Source organism: Budorcas taxicolor, chromosome 25 (assembly GCF_023091745.1).
Source record: "Budorcas taxicolor isolate Tak-1 chromosome 25, Takin1.1, whole genome shotgun sequence".
In the NCBI taxonomy this organism is placed as follows: domain Eukaryota; kingdom Metazoa; phylum Chordata; class Mammalia; order Artiodactyla; family Bovidae; genus Budorcas; species Budorcas taxicolor.
The window spans coordinates 29,111,676-29,131,894 of record NC_068934.1 but is presented as its reverse complement, the minus strand read 5'-3'; the positions used below and the strand labels follow the sequence as shown (position 1 = coordinate 29,131,894).

Here is a 20,219-nt window from a genome sequence, read left to right as displayed (position 1 = left end):
ATGGGAGAAAGGTGAAGACCAGGGGCTGGAGACTGCCAGATGACTGGGGGACAGGACGAGCACTTAGGGAGGCTGCCGCTCAGGACAAGTTAAATACTTTTCAATGTGGCACTTCCCCTGCCTCATCCTCAGACTTTGGAGAGGTCTTGTGGTTCAGGGAAAAGAGGTGGGCTTCAGAAGCTAGACAAATCCCAGCTCTGTAATTAAGTGACTACAGGGTTCTCAGTCTTGGATTCTCCCTTCTGTAAAATGGGTATAGTGATAACCCCTCCCAGGGCTATCTCATGAATTAAATAGCAGAGCTGGGTGCTAGGAAATAGTGGATTTTGGAGGCTGAGTCTGGGGCCCTCCACCTTCTGGGATGCTCTGCAGGATTCACATGGTCTCTACACTTCCCTGTTCTCATCTGTAAAATGGGATAACAAGAGCAACTCCCTCAACATCATACTGAGGGTGGAAGGAGATTTGGCCAGAAAAGAACTAAAGACGAGTGCAGAGGAAGTACTAAGAAAAGACGGAGTCTAGGGCTGCATAATTGCTGAGTGTGGGCCAGGGCTCTGTGCCTGTGTTTGACTCACATACGAGCTGTGTGGTCTTGAGCTATGATTTCACCTCATGTCGCAAGATCCTCATCTCAGTGAAAGTCACTCAGTCCTGCCCAACTCTTTGCGACCCCATGGACTGCAGCCCGCCAGGCTCCCCTGTCCATGGAATTCTCCAGGCAAGAATACTGAAGTGGGTAGCCATTCCCTTCTCCAAGGCATCTTTCTGACCCAGGGATTGAACTTGGCTCTCCTGTGTTGCAGGCAGATTCTTTACCTTCTGAGCCACCAGGCTTCTCTCATCTTATTTAAGCCCCCTCATCTTAAAATAGGGATAGTAATAATCTGTGCCTTGTGGGTCTCAAAAGAGGATTAAATAAGATAATACAGGTGTAGTGTTTAGGACGACAGCACCTGGCACCCAGTAAGTATGCTATAAATGTTATTTATTACTGGCTTTGATTATTATTTCCTTTCCCTGTTCTGGGGTCTTGTGGGATTTTCTGCTCCCACTGAGGTGAAGAGGGTCTGGACAGAAGGCAGGAGGGAATGACTCTCTGAAGGGGTGCTGCCTGGGGTCCCTGTGGACCATATTCACAACCTCTGGCCTCTGTACCCCACCCCCTTCAGAGAGGGCCCAGGAGCCTGGGGGGCCCCATGTTGGAGCTGGCTTTGCGATCAGGCAGCTCTAATCTGTCCCGTGAGCCCCACCAGAGTCTCATTAAAATGTGCCCCATAAATGTTAAAAAATTTACACATAAAAAAATTCCATGCATGAAACTGAAACCGTACGTTTTACAGCCTCGGTTTGAAATCTTGCATAATATATAAAACCTCGGCCCTGCACTGGGGGCCCGTAAATCAGATTTTATAAAACAAAAAGCTTTTGCCTTTCAAAGGGGTTTAGGGAACTTGCAAATTTTACAAACTGTACCAACTGCCAGTCAGAGGCTGCTGGGCCCAAATAGGGGATCAATGGGCCAGGTGACAGAGGGCTGGTGAGCACTGGGATGTGTGTATGGGGGAGTTGGAGGCAGGGCGGGGGTGGGGTGTCCCTGGGGGAGCTGACCAGGGGAAAGCCACCCCCATGGTACTGAAATGGGGAGGTGGAGAGGGTCAGGGAGTGTGTGTACTAGTGGGAAAGATGCTTTTTTTTTTTTTAAATAATTAATGTCATATGTTTTTATTATTCAGACTTGCATTCCTCTTCACCTTTCTTATCAGGGTTGTTTTTTGTGAGACGGTCATTTACAAATGAGGGCTCTGCTGCCCCTGGGGAAGCAGAGAGGTGGGTGATGGAGTGGAAGGAGTCAGCAGACCTGGGCGCTGACAAGTCACCGCCCTTCTCTGGACTCCAGTGTCCCTGTCTGTAAAATGGACGCGCTGCTCTCTATGCTTGGGGTTTTCCCCCAGTGTTTTATGATTCTAAGTTTCTATTCCGGCAGCTGGCTAACCGGGAAGGGAGGTTCACTTAGAAACCTACACTCTTGGAACCTCTCTGGTCTCTGAGCAGCTCTGGGAGGGCTTCGTCAGCCGTGGTTCCCATGGGAACCTATCTGGGGGATTGTGGGAGCCGGGGAGGTGAACACAGCGATTAGCTTGGATGGGAGGAGAGGGACCAGCAGGAGTGGGCAGGACCCACGTCCTGGGGGGTGGTAGGCCTGGTGGGGCTGGCAAGGAAGCAGGATCTGAGCCCCGCTCCAGGATCCAGGGTGGAACAGTTTGGGGGGATCCCAGTGTCCTCGTTACAAGCCCATCTGTGAAAGTCAACATTCAAGGGCAAAGGAAAGCCGCCCTGACACACATATATATAAAAAATAAATCTCTCAATTATCTCAGCTCATTTGCTTGGGGTCTCATTTTATGTCCCTGCTCCGCTGCGCAGTATATCTGTCCGGATAAAGAGTTACAGTCCGCTGGGCTACGTGTGCGGGGTTGTAAAAAATACAGATGCCAAATTAACTGGCTGTGGCACTCGGCAGCTGATTGAGCTGATAATGACGCGATCTGACCTTTTTCTAATTTCTAATTATGGGCATCTCGGCAGTGCCGGCTGCACGCTTCTTGTTCTAATGATGGCTCCTGTGGTCGGCCTCCTCACCTCCCCCCTCCTGACACAGGACCACACGTGGGATGGCAAAGGGCACTGCCTGATCCCGGCCCCAACCCCTGGAAAGTTTCAGGCTCTCGGCCACATAGTCTCTCTGATGGCCTGGAGGTGAGGTGAGGCGGCTGGAATGCCTGGCCTTAGTGATACTGCATTTGACCTTAACCTCCTGGATGCCACGCATTTTCAAAGGCCATTTAGTTCCACTAGTCATGGCGTTAATTTTTTATGACAGTCACAGGAGACAGGTGTACTGGCTCTACAGATGGGGAAACCGAGCTTCAGAGGAGCTGTCGTCAAAGTCTCACAGAGGGTGAGCTTGGCCGCATCTCCTTGGCTCCTTCAACCACCTCCATTTAAATAATCGATCCACAGTCATTGACTGTGGCCAGCTCCCCCAGGTAAACTCCTCCGGGTCCATGTGAGGGGGAGGGCTGTGCAAAGCCTGCTCCACCAGTGGACCACTCCCATCACTTGGGATAGAAGCCCAGGGGGCACCAGGGGTCTGGGGCCACTGGGGCAACCGCTACTGCAACCCCACCCTCAGATCAGCCGTGGCACATGGTGGACACTACCACGTTTTGCTGGATTAGACGAAGAAATCTGAGCCTATGAGTGAGCAGACCCCTGAGAGACCCAGGTAGTGTGGGCCGGGGGAGAGCATGGAGATGGTCACTTTTTGGTATTTCCAGGCTGTACTCTTGGGTTGGCCAAAAAGTTTGTTCAGGTTTTCCCACTACATCTTATGGAAAATTCCAAATGAACTTTCTGGCCAACTCAATAGAATAAGAGGTTGTCCTGGGGCTGGGAGGGGGAGGTGTCTTCCAGAATTCACCTGGCAGGTGGCAGTGGGCAAGTTTGTGAGGTTTGTTTCGCCAGGACTCCTACTTCTGAAGAAGGTTTATATTCTTTCATATTACTCAGCCAGTTTTAGGTATTTCCCACCAACTGAGGCCTCAGCTTCTTTAGGGGGTCAAGTGAAGGGAGTGTTCATTCCAGCTCCCACACAAACGGCTGCCTCACCTCCTGGCCCCATGACTGCTGCGGGTTAGCTTCTAAAGACCTGATTCACAATTGTGGTTCCGAGATTCTGATCAGATGAACAGCAGGGCAGGGGCAAGTCTGCCTGCATTAACTATCCGACCAAATGGAGAACCTGCACGGGGACGACTCTCCCAGGGGACCTGAGAGATAGGGGACTGTGTTATCGGGAAGGATGTTAGCTCAGTCACAGCCAGGAGCCAAGCAGAGGTGCACCTGGGGCTCCCAGAAACCTGCACTAATGCTCCTGACCTTGGCCAAGTGCGTATCCTCTGTCCTGTATCATAATGCACCATAACACTTCATAGATTTCCAGGCCAAGGAGGGGGGCCTCTCCTGGTAGCTCTCCTGGACTCCATAAGGTGTCATATTCAACTCCTGAGAGAAGCGGCGGGGTGGGTCATTCACAATACAGAATAATACCCAAGTCATTTAAGTCTGCTCTGCAGATGCACTGTGTGTGTGTGTGTGTGTGTGTGTGTGTGTGTTTCTTCTTTCCTTCCTGGAGTCACATTTGCTTTTCTAAATCTGTTTCCCTTTGGGGAGTAGGTACTAACTAAATTCTGGATGGAGGTCAGCGCTATAATCAATCAACTTGTGGAAGACGTATTTTTCAGAGCTTCCAAATTTACCAGGCACGATCTGGATAATCCACCCACAGCAAAATCAAGAATCGTGGTTAATAATCCCAGGATAACTGTTGTCACGATGAACAAACAGAGCGGTCTCTCCACAGCTCTTTTCTCAGCAGGATTCCCAGGGCTAGACGAAGAGTTAGAGTATCATCTAATCTATTGGCTGCCAAGCCTTATTGAAGACTACAGTTGTCTGGGAAACCTTTAAAAATGTGCAAGTGCAAGTCCCACTAAACTTATTGAATCCTGCTTTCCAGGTGGAGAGGCCCAGGAGCATGTACTTTTTAAAGCTGTAGTGATGACCTGGATGACACATTAGGCTTGGGAGCCCGATCTACTGTATCCCAAATGGGCAGGACATCTGCTGGTCTTCTCAGTAGAGAAGCTGATCTTCTCATTTGTTGCTTCCAGTCTTCCTATCCACTGATGTGCTTGAATATGCATGTCACCCTCCTCCTTCACAATGTAGCACACGGCCATCAGCTCCTCTCCGGGCAGCCCAAGACGGATTTCCCAACATGCCAGGATTCCAGCCCTCGGAACAGTCTGGATGCCATGACCCTCCCCTCCTCCTGTCTGCACTGCAAGAGGGTGGGAGGTGACGCTGGTGCTGCGGGGGAGGAGGAAGGCAGAGCTTTGGCAGCATCACCAGTGTGCGTAACTCTTGGTTAAAGATTCTCAGCTGCTGGAACACCAAGGCCTGCCCACAGCGGGGAAGCACCTTTCTTTGCTGAATGACTAAATGAAAGGATTGCTTTTGGGGCATTTGGAGGGGATCAGAGGGCGGGACAACCCTAGCCAGGGTGGGGGTTGGAGGGTCTTTACCAGATTGTCCAGTTCCGGGTCATCGCTGAAGAAGGGTTTGTGTTCCTGCTCCTGCTGGTGGACAAAGTTCTCGATGTCCACATCGAAGCTGGCGGACGTGATGCACTCAGAGCCCTGGGTGGCCTGTTCACATTTCTCAAACAGCAGCGTCAGGAGCGGGAAAAGAGGATGCCTGCGGGGACAGTGAGAGCTCACACATGTGCACCCAGAGACCTGCTGCCTTCAGGACTTCTTGCAGTGCAGAAGCCTTCAGGGGCCCATCTCACCTTCCCATCACCTCTTCTCCCAGGGTCCCACTCCTGGAGGAAGGCCCCGGTCCCCACGGTCCGCCGGGACAGCAGCATGTCATACCCTGGCACGGAGGATCCAACCTCCTCATTCCTGGGGCCTCAGTGGCTTCTGTTCCTCCGCTACCGGGAGCCTAACTGTTCTCTCAGTCTAAATAAATTGTGTGGATATTTGAGGAGGAATGCTGGGTATAACTCTTCAAAGAGGTAGATGTCCATTTCGTGCTCAAGGTCAACCCGGGAAAGAAATAAGGGAAATGTCCAGAAAAGTCCTGGATGTGAACATCCATCATTGGTCACAGATCCGCATTTGCTGTGTAGAGTCAGCCAAGGGCGGTACCTGTGGGTTTGCAAGTGTCGATGAGGGAGTGGGGGTGGGGCGTGGAAGGTGTGTGTGTGTGGACCTGGCTACTCGTCACATATGGTGGGCAGATGTCCCCACCCATCCTGCCTCTGCTGGCTGACTCAGTTTAGGTCAGACACCCCACTTACATGTGACACCTCCCTACACATTTCCATCAACACCCACTTAGCACAACTGCAATTAAATAATAATACGCATCATTACGTGGCCACTGTTTTTCCCCAAGACTGTTCCTGTCTCAATGATCACTGTATCCTTAGGACCTTGCCTTGACGCTCACAGCAGGCACTTAATACATATTCGGTAACTGACAACGAACTGATGAATGAAGACTATGTGAGCGTGAGCATGTGTGGCGACACGGGTGGTTCTGTGATGGATGGATGCAAGCTCAAGTGCTTACTTGGCCGCTCTCTGGGTCTTGGCTTCCACATCACCAACTCTGGGAAGCTGTCCTGACTGCCCCACCCTGCAACCTACACAGACCTGGCTTGTTTGCCTTACCACCTGCCTTCCTCACTAGACTGTCAGCTACATGAGGGCAGGAAGCAAGCCCATCATATTCTTCACTCTCTGCCCAGTGTCTAGCAGTGACTGTACGTTATCTGAATAAACATTTGTTGAATATACATGTATGTTATATGTGAGATGTCATTTGCACATGTGAGTGCATCTCATTCTCATTTCTCTGTAGCCTGAGTGAACAGCTCTGTCTTCACACCCAGCACCTGTGCATGTGCTTACATGGGTGTTGACACTGGACTCTGGAGCCCCGTTCTCCCCATTGTGGTTCCCAAAAGCATATGCACATCCCTCTCTGGCTTCTCACTGAAGTCCCCTGGGACCACGAAATCTGGCTCCTTTCTTTTTGATGAAAATCTGTTTGCTGGGAGAGGAGAAAGCATGTGTCAGGCCTGGTCCCCAGGCTCCTGCCAACGGGGCTGCTGTAGCCAGCACCACCCAGCAGAACTTCCTGCAATGATGGAAAGGTTCCACAGCCTCCACTAACTAACCGAGGCCAGCGGACACTTAAAATATGGCTGCTGTGATGAACGAATGAACTGACATACAAAGCAGAAACAGACTCACAGAGAATGAACTTCTGACTGCCAGGGGGGCAGAATGGGAGGAAGGATAGTTAGGGAGTTTGGGTTGGACATGTACACACTGCTGTACTGAAAATGGATAACCAACAAGGACCTAATGTAGAACACTGGGAACTCTGCTCAGTGTTTTGTGGCAGCCTGAATGGGAGGGGAGTTTGGGGGGAAAGGATACATGTATATGGATGGCTGAGTCCCTCTGCTATCCACTTGAAACTATCACAACTTGTTAACTGGCTATACTCAAATATGAAATAATAAGTTCAAAAAATGGCTGCTTTGCCTAGGACCTTGAATTTTTAATTCTAATTTTAACTAATTTTAATTTAAACAGCAACATGTGGCTAGTGGCTACCATATTGGAAAGCACAAGAAATCTTGAAGAGGAAAACCCACTACGCTTCTTCCAGCAGGAACACTGTGATTAACCACGCCAAGAAGGAATGAACAGCCAGCCTACAGAGTGTTTATAGGCAGATGGGGAACCCCTATGAGCCTGTCCCATCCTGGGATTCTAATAATTTTGGACAGAAAGGCAGAAAGTGCTGAGACCCATCCACACCTAAACCCATACCTGCTGGTCATTCTACCCAAGCTCAGGGGGAGGGGGCATGGAGGGGAGGTGAACTCCTGTCTCTAATGAGCCGCCTGGCTTGGCAGAGCTGCGCCTGGACACTGCTGCCCTGACCCTTGGTTTGGGAGCTGATGCATAAACAGCTGGGCTCCAAGGCTGCAGGCTGAGTGATAGCATGGAGAGAAAAAGGATCACTATCTGAGGCTAGCCTATCTGCAGCCCCAAAATTGCTAGAAGATCTATTCAGCCCCCTCAGGAAGCTGGTGGGAAGACAATGGGTTCGCTCAGCCAGCCACTGAAGACAAAGAGAAAACCAGGTGAAGGGGTTAAACTCCAGTCTAAGTCTTCATTTGCAGCCACTAATACCGCAGCATATTATAGTCTAATCTAACCTGATCCCAGTTTAATGCAAGATTCTCCTGGCCCTGAGTGGAATACCAAAGAAAGCCTCCACGGCTGTGATTTAAGCAGAGCCCTGCAGTGGTTTAGCTGAGGGACATGAAAGGCAAATTCCAGACGGTGTTATGAATTATTGCGCCTTATGAACCTTCCTACTCTCAACAGATGCCTGCTGCCATTTAAACAGCCACTAGATCAATTAGGAATGAAAGGCACAAATCGACTCTGTACAAGGGCACTAAATTACCAGGAACTAATAATCCGCAGCATCGTGCCAGGTGGTGGGGGTGCAGCCCACCCCCCTACCCCCACGGCAGCCGCTGGTCACTGCACCTTCCTTTCTCACGGGTTGGAAGGAGGGTGGGCAGCTGCTGGAAGGAGAGGGGATGGTGTGTGTGTGTGTGGGGGGGGCGGTGGGTGGGTGTGGGTGTGCATGCATGCATGTGCACCTGGGTTGAATGTAGGCTGTCAACAAGAGCAAGTGTGAGTGGCATGTCAGGGACTGTCCTGGGTGCTTTTATCTGTGTGCACACATGGTGTTATGTCTTGCGGGACTGTGCACATACAGGTTGTGTGCATGGAGCTGGGATGCAGGGGTCGAGTGCTATGAATACACTGTGCATGTGCCCTGTATTATATGCAGTGTGTGTGTGTGTGCTACATGTTATTTGTATGCAGTGTGTGTGCGAGCATCGTGCGTTCTGTGTACACAGCGAGCATGGCATGTGGGGTGGGGAAAAGGGAGCTGCTGGTGGCTACATCTCCCAGCCACCAGCCTTGGGGCCGGGGTGGTGGCAGGAAGCAGGCTCTTCGGCTGCTGTCCTGGCCCCTTCGGAGAGGAAAGTGGTCAGGGAGGGCCTCTCTGAGGAAGTGGCATTTGAGTGAAGCCTCCAATGATGAAGAGGCACTCAGGCAAAGGTTTGAGGGAGGGGCGTTCCAAGCAAGAGAGGACCAAAGCACTTGGGATAGAAATGAGTATGGTGTGTGTCTGGAACAATGTCCAGGCGTGTGTGGCTGGAGTAAGGTAGGCGAATGGAGGGAGATGAAGTCCAAGAGGTGAACTTGCAGATCACAGGGCTCACAGTGAAGCGGGCTTTCAGGGCCTGGGGTGGAGGCTCTGTCCCTTCCACTGGGGGACAGTGTGCACCTTCAAGGCAGAGCTCTAGCACTGCTCCATCTTATAAACCTCTCACCAGGAGGGGGCAGATCTCCCTGCTGTGGGGTGTGTGTGAGAGAGAGAGATGAAGGCATACCCGGAAGTGTTTTCTATGACTTATGTAAAGTCTCAGTGGAAGAAAACTGCTTTCCTTCCTGGTCCTGCAAGTGAAGCGAGCACCCGTGGAGCCCAGAGCAGGCTTCCTGGTGGCTGCCATAGCCCCTCTCCCCAGCCCCTCCTGGCCTGAGCAGCACTTTCAGCTCCCAAATCCTCCCTTCATATCCCACCCTCCCACCTCTGGGTGGAACACCCACCCTGATGCCAGGATCCCCGAGCCTAGGGGCTCGGATGACACCTCTGCTAACCCACAGCTTCTCACATGACCCCCGGGCAGGGTTGGTGGGGCTGCCCGTGGCTCCTTTGCTTATCTATCTAGATCTTTCCATCACCTGGATGGCTACCTGCTAACCCCAAGTGTGGGGGCTGCTGGGACACTCTGGGCCAGTCCCAAGAAGCAAGTTCAGTTTCCCAGTGACTCAGCAGTTTGTTCCATGGCTGTGTTGATGCTAAGGGCATCTTGAAGGCTGTTCCTAGCCCACTCCACAGCCCCTTCCCCAGCCGCCCATCTTATACTGCCTAAGGGTTGACTTCTATTTCTTAGATACCCTCCAATGTCACTCCATAAAGCTGGGGAAGAGGCTAGAAGCCACCCTCAAGGAGTCCTTTCCAGTAGCCCTATTTTGGCCCTGGCATGGAGGACACAGTAGCTAGGGCAGGGACCATGGGAACTGGACACATTAGCCACCCAGGTCACGAGTGGCCAGTCTGATCCAGGCATGGGATGGGGAAGTGGCATTTCCAGCTATGGATAGGATACTGATGCTGCCATTCTTGAGATTCCCTGAGCTTCACCCTCTCCAACTAGAAGATGAGTTTTAATGAGTTTCACTTCCCACTGTCCAGATCTCGCCCACTGTGGATCAGTACCCTTGAGAGGCTGGAAGCAGAAACGTGGAGACTTGGTCTCCGGTGCCCAGATGCTGACAATCGAGATGTGAAAGATGGCCATTAGGCTTTCTTTCCAAAGACCCAGGAACACCTGACCTCCAGAAGAGCTCACCTTCTCCCTCCCTGATCCCTCTCCACTCTTCTCCCCACGTTGCCTCCCGCCTGGCCGCCCCCTCCACCCCAATCTCTCTTAAGCCGTTCAAAATTTGGAGGAAATAAATCTCACCGCGCTAATTCAGGGAGAGTTTGAGCCTCGTCGGTGCAGAACAAATAAAAGGAGTGAACCGGCATGACATTTTACTGCAGAAGAGAGGTCGTTTCCAGCCACTAATAAAAAGGATTTGACACAGACTAATAAAGAGAAATGAATTTCTCTAATGGCCTGATTTAGCACATTCAGCACTGTGCCTCTGCCTGGGTGCCGGGAGGGCGGGACGCCCCGAGTGCCGACAGAGCCGGGCATGGGGGACGAGAGATGATCTCAAATAAGATTTTATTATTTCTTTTCTCTTTTCTGAGTCCTCACCAACCACTGCCCCCCCACCAACCCCACCTCCACCCACATCAGACCTCTCCCCAGGAGGACCTGAACCAAAAGCAAGCTCAAGATACGCACTTCTTGTTAACGATCCAAAGAAATAAAGAACCCCTCTCCACAGACCCGCAGTCTTGTGCTGGCTTAAGAAGGTGATTAAACCGGATGTGTTGATTTCTACAGGGGTTTAAGCCATCATTTGGTTTAATTACTTCTGACATTTCTGCCTTCTTGTTTTTTCTACATTGCCCAAATTCGGCAGCCTAGAATGCCCAGTTTGGGGCCAGGATGTGTGGGGTTGCCCCTGGGAGACACCCCACCTGCCATAAACTGGGCAGGATCTTGGCTGTGTCCCTTGCAGAATTGAATTTGACCCTCCCTCCAGCAGCAGAGAGGCTGAGACCCCCTCGGCAAAGCCCCAGATTTTCTTGAGAGCAAAGTGATCTAGGTCCTCCCCCCTCCCCCGACACTGGACACATTTCTGATGAAGCTTCTGAGCGCATCCTTGGGCAGCTGTGCATTTTATTCCTTCCTGTCTCAAGGCAGATGTTCATAATGTAGATGGCCCGATAGGTCTCACTAACATTTCCAAAGACCTTTTGGGATGGAGACCCCAACCTCCTTGGTAATTTTTACACTCACATCTAACTGAAAGTTCCCTTCTAAGGCTGAAGTTCATTGCCTTTTGCTAAAGGACTCAAGGAAAGAAAAATAGACCCCTTTTCTGCTTCCCTTCCTTCCTCCTTGGACAACCTGGATTTTAAAAAGTTTTTTTTTTTAAACATTTCTTTCTATTCAGAGGACCATAGACAGAGAAGCAGAGATAGGAAAAGAAAGAATGCAAAAATATAGAGCTTCAGTAGATAACCAACAGGGACCTACAGGACAGCATGGGAAACTATACTCAATATTTTGTAATAACCTATAAGAGGAAAGAATCTGAAAAAGAATATATACATAAAACTTAATCATTATGCTGTACACCTGAAACTAACACAACATTGTACATTAACTATGGTGCAGTTTAAAGTCTTTTTGAATATCGCTTCAGAGAGGCCACAGTGCAAAGAGCACAGGAGACAGAGAACAGACAGGCAGAGAGAAACAGAGCCCCACGGGCTGGGGGAGGGGAGGTGATGGCCACACGCAGGGGCCGACATTAGCACTGAGCTCCCTTTCTGGGTGATAAACCTTGTGATTCACAGTCATGCCACTCTGTCACTTCTGGGCCTCTCAGCCAGCTATCCCTCCCCTTGTGACCTTGGCCAGAATTGCAGACCTCAATTATGGGTCCAGCCATGTGTGTGGCAGCCTGCCTGGCTGTCCACTCCCTGACCTTGGAGCCCCCAGGCCTGTCCTGCAGCTCCCTTCACAGCCCAGCGTCAGTGCTCACCCCTCCCTGAGCCTCGGCTGCTGCCTCCGATGGGGATGGGGTGGGATGTCAGAGCCCCCAGGAACTTCCTAAGAATGGACCGTCCCAAGGGAGGCAATGTAGAGTGGGAGAGGAAAATTTCCAGGTGGAAGTTTTTATTTTTATTCTATTTTTTTTATTAAAAAATTATTTATTTATTTATTTGGCTGCACTGGGTCTTCGCTGCGGCATGCGGGATCTTTAGTTATGGCACATGGGATCTAACTCCCCAACCAGGGATTGAACCTTGACCCCTGCATCAGGAGCTCAGAGTCTTCTCTACTGGACTGCCGGGGGAGTCCCAGAATGTGGAGGCTTACAGTGATGAGGCAGAGGGACTCGAGCCAGGTCAGGGTCAGACCTCTGCACAGAACATGAGTCACCGGCCAGAGAGGTGCGGTGAAGGAGGGCAAGCAGTGACATGACCAGCTCACCAGCCACCCAACCTAGTCTCCCACACAGTGGGGGTCTCAAGTTGCCGAAGGCCCACCACCCTGGAAACTACCCAGGGGCTGGCGTTGTGACCTTTTATTTCTAGTGCCCGGTGTCAGAGGTTGCTGGGACCACAAAATCAGAGTCAATAGTCTGGAGACACCCGCCCCTTTCCTGGCCCCGCCCCTTTCCCTTTCACAGCCAGAAGGCCCATTACCAGCAGTCAGTCTGAGAAGTATAGAGACATCGCTCCTGGATTTTGAGGAAACAGAGCCAGCATCATCAGATGAGGCGCTTCACAGTGTGGTCTCAGGTTTCTTTTCAGCACTAATTGACAGACTCAGAGGAATACGTGATGGCTGGACAGAGAGCAGGTGGCCCCCAGCCCCCTGTACCTGTATAATGCCGTTCACCAGCTCAGGCAAACCAGGCTGTTCACGCCCCTGCTGTTCCTTCCACCTGAAATACCTGTGCCTCAGTTCAGTTGAGTTCAGTCGCTCAGTCATGTCCGACTCTTCGCGACCCCATGAATCACAGCACGCCAGCCTCCCTATCCATCACCAACTCCCGGAGTTCACTCAGACTCGCATCCATCGAGTCAGTGATGCCATCCAGCTTAGGTCTCTCCTAATAGCCTAGCTCAGAGTGCCAGCCCTAGTACCAAAGCTCCCCAACTGGTCTCTCCAGCAAGAGAAGTCATTGCCTCCTCTGAGTTGCCACTGAGATGTGCTTGGGGGTGGGGGCTCTACTTTGACCTCACAAATTCAGTGGGCTGGGTGATCTGAAACCAGCACAGTCTTTGGAGACAGATAATTAACTGTATGACTCTGGGGCAAGTGACTGAATGTCTCTGAGCCTCAGTTTCCTCTTTTATAGAAGGGGGATGATACCACCTACCACAGAGGTTATTGCAAGGAGAAAAGGAAGGAAAGTACAGAGTGGCTGGCACTTAGGAAGCTGTCAATTAATGCTTGTTCCACTTCCCTGGAATGGTGTGGGGGCACCTTTTTTTAATTCAGAGCAACGTTGATGCTATCTGCTCCAATAAATGTATAATTCCATTTCCACTGACTCATTTGGCAGGGAAACAAGCCCACGTGTCAATTCAAATAGAGGCAGAGAAAGAGGAGGAGGAGGAGAGGCAAAGTATAACTCATTAGAACTCGAAATCCTCTTTTTAAACCAAAAAACACTGCCGGTAAGCATTTATTTTTCTTTCCCTTAGGACGATTGTTAAGCTCAACTGACTAGAGTTGTTTGTGCTCAGCCGTCTTCCTCACTCCATGGGGCACTCCTCTGATCCACAATCTCATTTTCTCTCTGAATTCCCCAGGGTCAAGCACACTGCCTGGCACACAGCAGAAGGTGGATAAATCTTCGATGAATCAATGCATGGAGACGAATGAATGAATGAAGTGACCACCGGCAGCAAGTGGGGGTTCTGAGACACAAGCCTAAAGTGCTCTTTGGGCTTAGAATCCACTCACTCCTCTGAGGTACCCAGACCAGCTATGGCCATCTGGCAGTTTCTAGCTGCTACAAAGGGACCCGCCTCCTCTGGGCTCTGCCGGGGGTGGGGGCTGCCAGGGTCCCGGAGGCAGAGGAGCCGGTGTGAAGGAAGAGCTTAGCCAGCTCGCCTCCTCTCCTCCCCGCTCTTCCCCTCGAAAGACCAGATGGAGAGAGCAGAGCGGGATGGGGGAGACCAAGCCAGCAGCTCCCGGTTGGATGTATTTTTACTTCAGGTGTGACGTGGAAACCATGCGGGTGTATTTTTAGCCCTGCCCAGTGGGTGGTGTGTTCGCCTGGGTTGCCTTGGAGAGGACTTCTTCGTGTTGCTAAATTGGAATTGCATCTGCTGGGTTCCTGGGCTCCAACCAGCTCTCCTCCCGGCAGGTGGGCGGACAGGTCCGTCCCTGGCGAGGGTGGGGTCCGGGGCAGGCCAGAGTCTGCTTTGTCTCCATTTCTTTACACACACACACACACACACACACACACACACACCCCTCCCTCCTGACACATTAAAAAAAAAGAAGAAATGTGAAATCTCCACAAACTGATTGTTAAGGCTAGTCTACAAGGGCAAGAATACAAAGAACCTAAAACTTGAAACCTGTTAGGATCTTATGTCATAGTCCCTTCATTCCCGGCACACACACCGCCCCCCACCCTCTGCCCCAGTTTTATTGAGAAATAACCGACTACATCACTGTATAAACTTAAGCTGCACAGCATGATGGTTTGATTTACATAGATCGTGAAATGATCATCACAATAGGTTCAGCTCACACACATCTTCTCAGATAGATAAAAAGAGAAAAGGGGAAAAAATTTCTCCTTGTGATGAGGACTCTTGGAATTTACTCTCCTAACTTTGCCGTATATGATACAGCAGTGTTAACTACAGTCATGTGTTGTGCATCGCATCCCTTGTAGCTGCTGTGTGTGTGCTCAGTCGTGTCCTATTCTTTGTGACCCTATGGACTGCAGCCCGCCAGGCTCCGCTGTCTGTGGGATTTCCCAGGCAAGAACACTGGAGTGGGCTGCCACATCCTCCTCCAGGGGATCTTCCTGACCCAGGGATTGAACCCACGTCTCTTGCGTCTCCGGCATTGGTGGAGGATTCTTTACCACTGCGCCACCTGGGAAGTCCCCTGTTACATCCTTGCTGCTGCTGCTGCTGCTGCTGCTGCTGCTGCTGCTGCTAAGTCGCTTCAGTCGTGTCCGACTCTGTGCGACCCCATAGACGGCAGCCCACCAGGCTCCCCCGTCCCTGGGATTCTCCAGGCAAGAACACTGGAGTGGGTTGCCATTTCCTTCTCCAATGCGTGAAAGTGAAAAGTGAAAGTGAAGTCGCTCAGTCGTGTCTGACTCTAGCGACCCCATGGACTGCAGCCTACCAGGCTCCTCTGTCCATGGGATTTTCCAGGCAAAAGTACTGGAGTGGGATGCCATTGCCTTCTCCAGTTACATCCTTAGTACTGAATTATTTTATAAATGGAAGTTTGTGCCTTTTCTCTGGAAGTCTGTGCCTTTCACCTACCCTCCAGGATTGCCCCCTACCTCTACTTTCCGCCTCTGGTAACCACAAATCTGATCTCTTATGCTCTAAGCTATTTTTCATTTTTTGGTTTTCACATATAAGTGAGATCACACACACAAAATTTGTCCTCCTCCGTGATGTATTTTACTTAGCATAATGCCTTCAAGGTCCCTCCATGTTAACACAAATGGCAGGATTTCCTTGTTGTTGTTTTTTTAGTGACTGGATAATATCCCATTGTGTGTATATGTGCCACAACTGCTTTACCCGCTTATCCATCAGTGGACACTTCGGCTGTTTCTGTGCCTTGTCTATTATAAATAATGCTGCTCTGAATGTAGTCGGGGGTGCAGATGTCTTCTCCAGTTAGTGTTTTCATTTCCTTTGGATCCCCAAAGTGGGATTACTGGATCTTACGGTCATTCTAGTTTTAATTCTTTTGAGGATCCTCCCTACTATTTTCTATAGTGGCTATGACAATCTACAATCCCAACAACAGTTCACAATGATTCTCTTTTTTCCAATCCTTACTACTATTAATCTTTGTTATCTCCTGTCTTTTTCATGTTCAGCCCCTTCATTTTAAGGGGAGGAAACTCAGAAGAGAAAAAAAAAATAGAAGTATCTTTCCCACAGTTAGGCAGCTACTAAGAGGCAACTTCTATCCAAGTCCCAAGAGATTCAACCAGTCCCCAACGAAAAAGCCCTCGGGAAAGAGATGCTTTGGCAAGGGGAACTCTATCCATTTTGCTTGGGCCACTGGTAGTGACACACCCATGCACATTTGGTGGCAATTGGTAAGTCACATTTCACGTGCTTACTGCACTGAAACACCCAATATTTTTTATTATTCCCACTTTACTGATTTGCAAACTGAGGCGCCATGTGGTTAAATAATTACATCATCAGGCTAATAAGTGATTGAGTTGACATTTAAACCTGGGTATCCAAACCCTAAACTTCGTGCTTTCTCCCCTCTCCCAGGTACCATTTTTGAACCATTAGTAGAATCATTTCATCGTCCTCCCTTTTTTCTCTACTGTCCTTGAGTCTTGGGTGTTCTGGGGTCACAGAACTGAGCTGCCAGACTTCCCCTTTGAGCATTAAGACTTTGCAGCACAAGGGTGCCTCATCAAATGAGTTCCCAAAAGAATCTTTTCCCATAGTGATGCTTCTGTGTGTGGAAGACTTTGACATTTTTATAGAGCTTTCATTTTCTCATTTGATGCCTACTCTACAGAGTAGGAAAGCTTATCTGAAGAGGTTAAATGGGCTGCTCAGTGGCAGAGTCAGAACTTAGTCTGAAGTCTTTGTCTTAGTTCTTTTCACTTGACCACAAAATGGTCCAGTGGCTTGGGAAAGTCAGAAAGTGGGGCTTAGTTAAAAGCAGGGCTAGGGACTTCCCTGGCAGTCCAGAAGCTGAGAACTCGCCTGCCAGTGCAGGGGACAAGTGTTCAAGCCTTGATCCAGGAAGACCCCACATGCTGCACAGCAATTAAGCCTGCATGCCTAGAACCCGTGCTCGGCAATAAGAGAAGCCTGTGTACCACAGCTAGAGAGTAGCCCCTGCTCACCAAAACTAGAGAAAAGCTCACACACAGGAACTTATACCCAGAGCAGTGGAAAGTAAATGAATAAATATATATATATATATATTTTTTTTTAAGGAAGGGTTACACTAGCTTAGTCCATCCCTGGTGAGAAGCCATGGGCCACACGAGCCCTCAAAGCCCCAGCTTGCCGGCTCCCATCCCACCCCATTCGCACCAGTAGGAGGCCCAATCACTGTCATCCTCCTGCTAGGAAGGGGACCTGATCGACTATCACTACTCACAACTGTGGCCACCATTCACTGGGAGCCTTGCCTGTGCCAAGCACTGTCAGCTGTGAGCATTGGTTATCTCCTTTAATCCTAACATAACCTTGTGAGAATAAGTCACTGGGATTCAGGGCTCCTGGATCTCTCATCCATGTGCCTGGTTTCGGGGAGTATCTGGACTTCTTAGCTCTACCTAGGCCAGGTGGTGAGCCGAGGAAGCAGCCAGAACTGCTGCCTCTGAACACACCTGCTCCCGGGGCCAGGCAGCCGGCATCCCTGTGCCTGCCAGCAGTGTGTGCAGAGGCTGGGCTCAGGGGCGGGGGCCTTCAAGATGCTGGCAGGAAGGGCAGGGAGCAGGCGATGCCTGGCGCCTGGGGGAGAACTGAGAACGGTTTGACTTTCAGCTGACGGCTCCGGCAGGATCACTCCCCTGACTGTAGTCAACAGCTGAGATATTTTCTCGGATGCCAGTGAATCCAACTGCTTCCAAAAGCAAGGAGTGTCTGCTAGAGCCCCAGCCCATAAAACCCCGCCTGGAACATCTGCTCCCAGCAACTCGTCCGGAAGCATCTGGTCCTGACTCTTTGGTTTGGAATGGCTGAACTTCTACCCTGCTCCATCCTCAGGCCACCTCGCCCAGCACGTTCCAGGAATGACCGAGCCCTCTGCCAGGGAAGGCACAGGGTTAAGCCCCAGGGTCAACTCCCTGGAGATGAAACACCCTTTGGTCACAAGGTGGAAGAGTTCTCTCAAAGACACTTCAGCAGGAAGTGCCAGTTCCCAGGGTCCTGGCCAGGCAGCTGCTGAAGAGGTTGGTCACACAGCAGCCAGCACCCCTGCCCGGCCTCAAGCCCCGGGGGGGCTCTTCTCATCCCATCCATGGTCCTGGTCCCAGGAGAGGCCTCTTGGCTACCTTTTCCCTTGGGCTTCATCTCCCTTGGGAAAGCAGTCCAACCCTCCCACACTGCACCATGGGCCAGGGGCCTTGCAGTCAATTCCACAAATACTTTTTTGAGCCCGAACCATGTGCCAAGTTTATACTCTAGCTACTTCCTACGCCTATTTTCCTCCCACTCCCTGGACCGATCCATTCTAATTCAGAATCCCTCTTGGAACTTGACACGATGCTTACACATGGCAGAGCTCAATAAATGTTTAACCAAATTGCAGTGCGAACAGCACTCAACTGGGAGCCCTTTCCTGTCTTGCTTCTTGCTGTCTCGCCTCTCAGCAGTCACCTTCGAGCCCTTCCAACCCCCGTTTCATTTCCTCAAACATCTAATAGCAGCTAATGCCCGCAGTGCACTCTCTAAGTACCAGATTCCTCCTCCAGCACTTTATGGTATTATCTCACCTAATCCTCATGACCAGCCTAATGAGGAGAGGGCCTTATGTTCAGTCCCATTTTACACATGAAGAAAGGCCCGGAAAGGTTTAGAGGCCAGTGGTGGAGACAGAATGGAAACCCAGGCAATTGAGGTCCCCAGGCCCTGTTCTGATGCCTGAATTTCACCTCCCTAAACACACAAGATGCCTCATGTACTGAAAGGGCCAAGGGGACGGAGCTGGCCCCTCTGTTTACAACACCCCCATCTCAGGACTTCCAGCAGTTAAGAGTCTGCCTGCCAATGCAGGGGACACAGGTTCAATCCCTGGTCCTGGAAGATCCCACATGCCAAGGAGCAACTAAGCCCATGGGCCACAACTATTGAGCCTGCACGCCTAGAGCCCATGTTCTGCAACAAGAGGAACCACTGTGATGAGAAGCCCAAGTGCCGAAACCATAGCCCCACTAGCCGCAACTAGAGAAAGTCCGTGCCCAGCAGCAAAGACCCAGCACAGCGAAAATAAATAAATAATAAAAAAATTTTTTGAATAAGTAGCTTCGCCATTAAAAAAAGAAACAAAACTCCCCACTTTCACTCCATCCCATGCAGCCAACACTGATCTGTGTGTTAGATATCATAACATCATCTCATTTTAGTCTAGCTATGAATATTTCCTTTTTTATGGTTGAGAAAATAGGCTCAGAGAAACTAACTTGTGTGAGCTGACCAAATTAATTACCATTACATCCATTTCTAGAGCTCGTCCTGCCACCCGGCATGGTTGTTCTATGACCTTTGCCCCTCTAGCTACAGGACCATCAGGACCAAGCCTGAACTTCAGTGACCTTTCGAGGGACAGTCTCAAGGGAGTGACCTGCCCACTACTCTGTTCTGATCTTTCCCTAAACAAGAGTGGAGTCTAGAGTGATCCAGTCTGCCTGTGATAGGACAAATGGATTACAAACAAGGCTTTAGGAATGAGTATTACTTTCACTGCGCTAGCAGTGGACTTCAGCATAAGCTGTCCAGGGCAAGGTCCCACGTGGGCAGAAACTCTGAGCGTGGTTTGCAGAGAGATGAGACTGACAGGAAGAACGACAAACGCTATATGGACAGGCTGGGACTAAGGGGAGGCAGAAGACTGGTTTGATGACAGGTTTCTGGAGCTGCAGCAAAGGAGCTCACTGACAGAGAGACCAGGAAACATTTGGAATCTCCTTGGCGAAAGTGGGAAAGTTGGGGCTTTGCTCAAACAGATGCTGAGCTGGATGGATTCCAGGAAGGAGAAAACTCACTGTGTTGGGGCTGAGGTGAAAGATCACAATTGCAGACACTGAGAAGGCATTCCAGGACTTCCCAGATGGCGCCAGTGGTAAAGAACCTGACTGCCAGTGTAGCAGACATTAGAGATACAGGTTCGATCCCTGGGTCTGGAAGATCCCCTGCAGGAGGAAATGGCAACCCACACCAGTATTCTTGCCTGGAGAATCCAATGGACAGAGGAGCCTGGCGGGCTACAGTCCATACGATTGCAAAGAGTCGGACACGACTGAAGCGATTTCACACACAGAAAGCATTCACGCTATGCTAGGTCTTGTTCTAAGGATGAATTT

General features: G+C 50.5%; 1 protein-coding gene across 3 annotated transcripts in view; it reads right to left on the bottom strand.

The window, feature by feature from the left end:
- Nucleotides 1–20,219, bottom strand: part of PKNOX2 (PBX/knotted 1 homeobox 2) — a 293,398-nt gene that overhangs the window by 44,121 nt on the left and 229,058 nt on the right. For all 3 annotated transcript variants that reach the window (XM_052662551.1, XM_052662552.1, XM_052662553.1), the window contains exon 6: nt 5,151–5,322. In XM_052662551.1, coding sequence (XP_052518511.1) covers nt 5,151–5,322 — 172 coding nt within the window. The remainder of the gene's footprint in view (nt 1–5,150; nt 5,323–20,219) is intronic.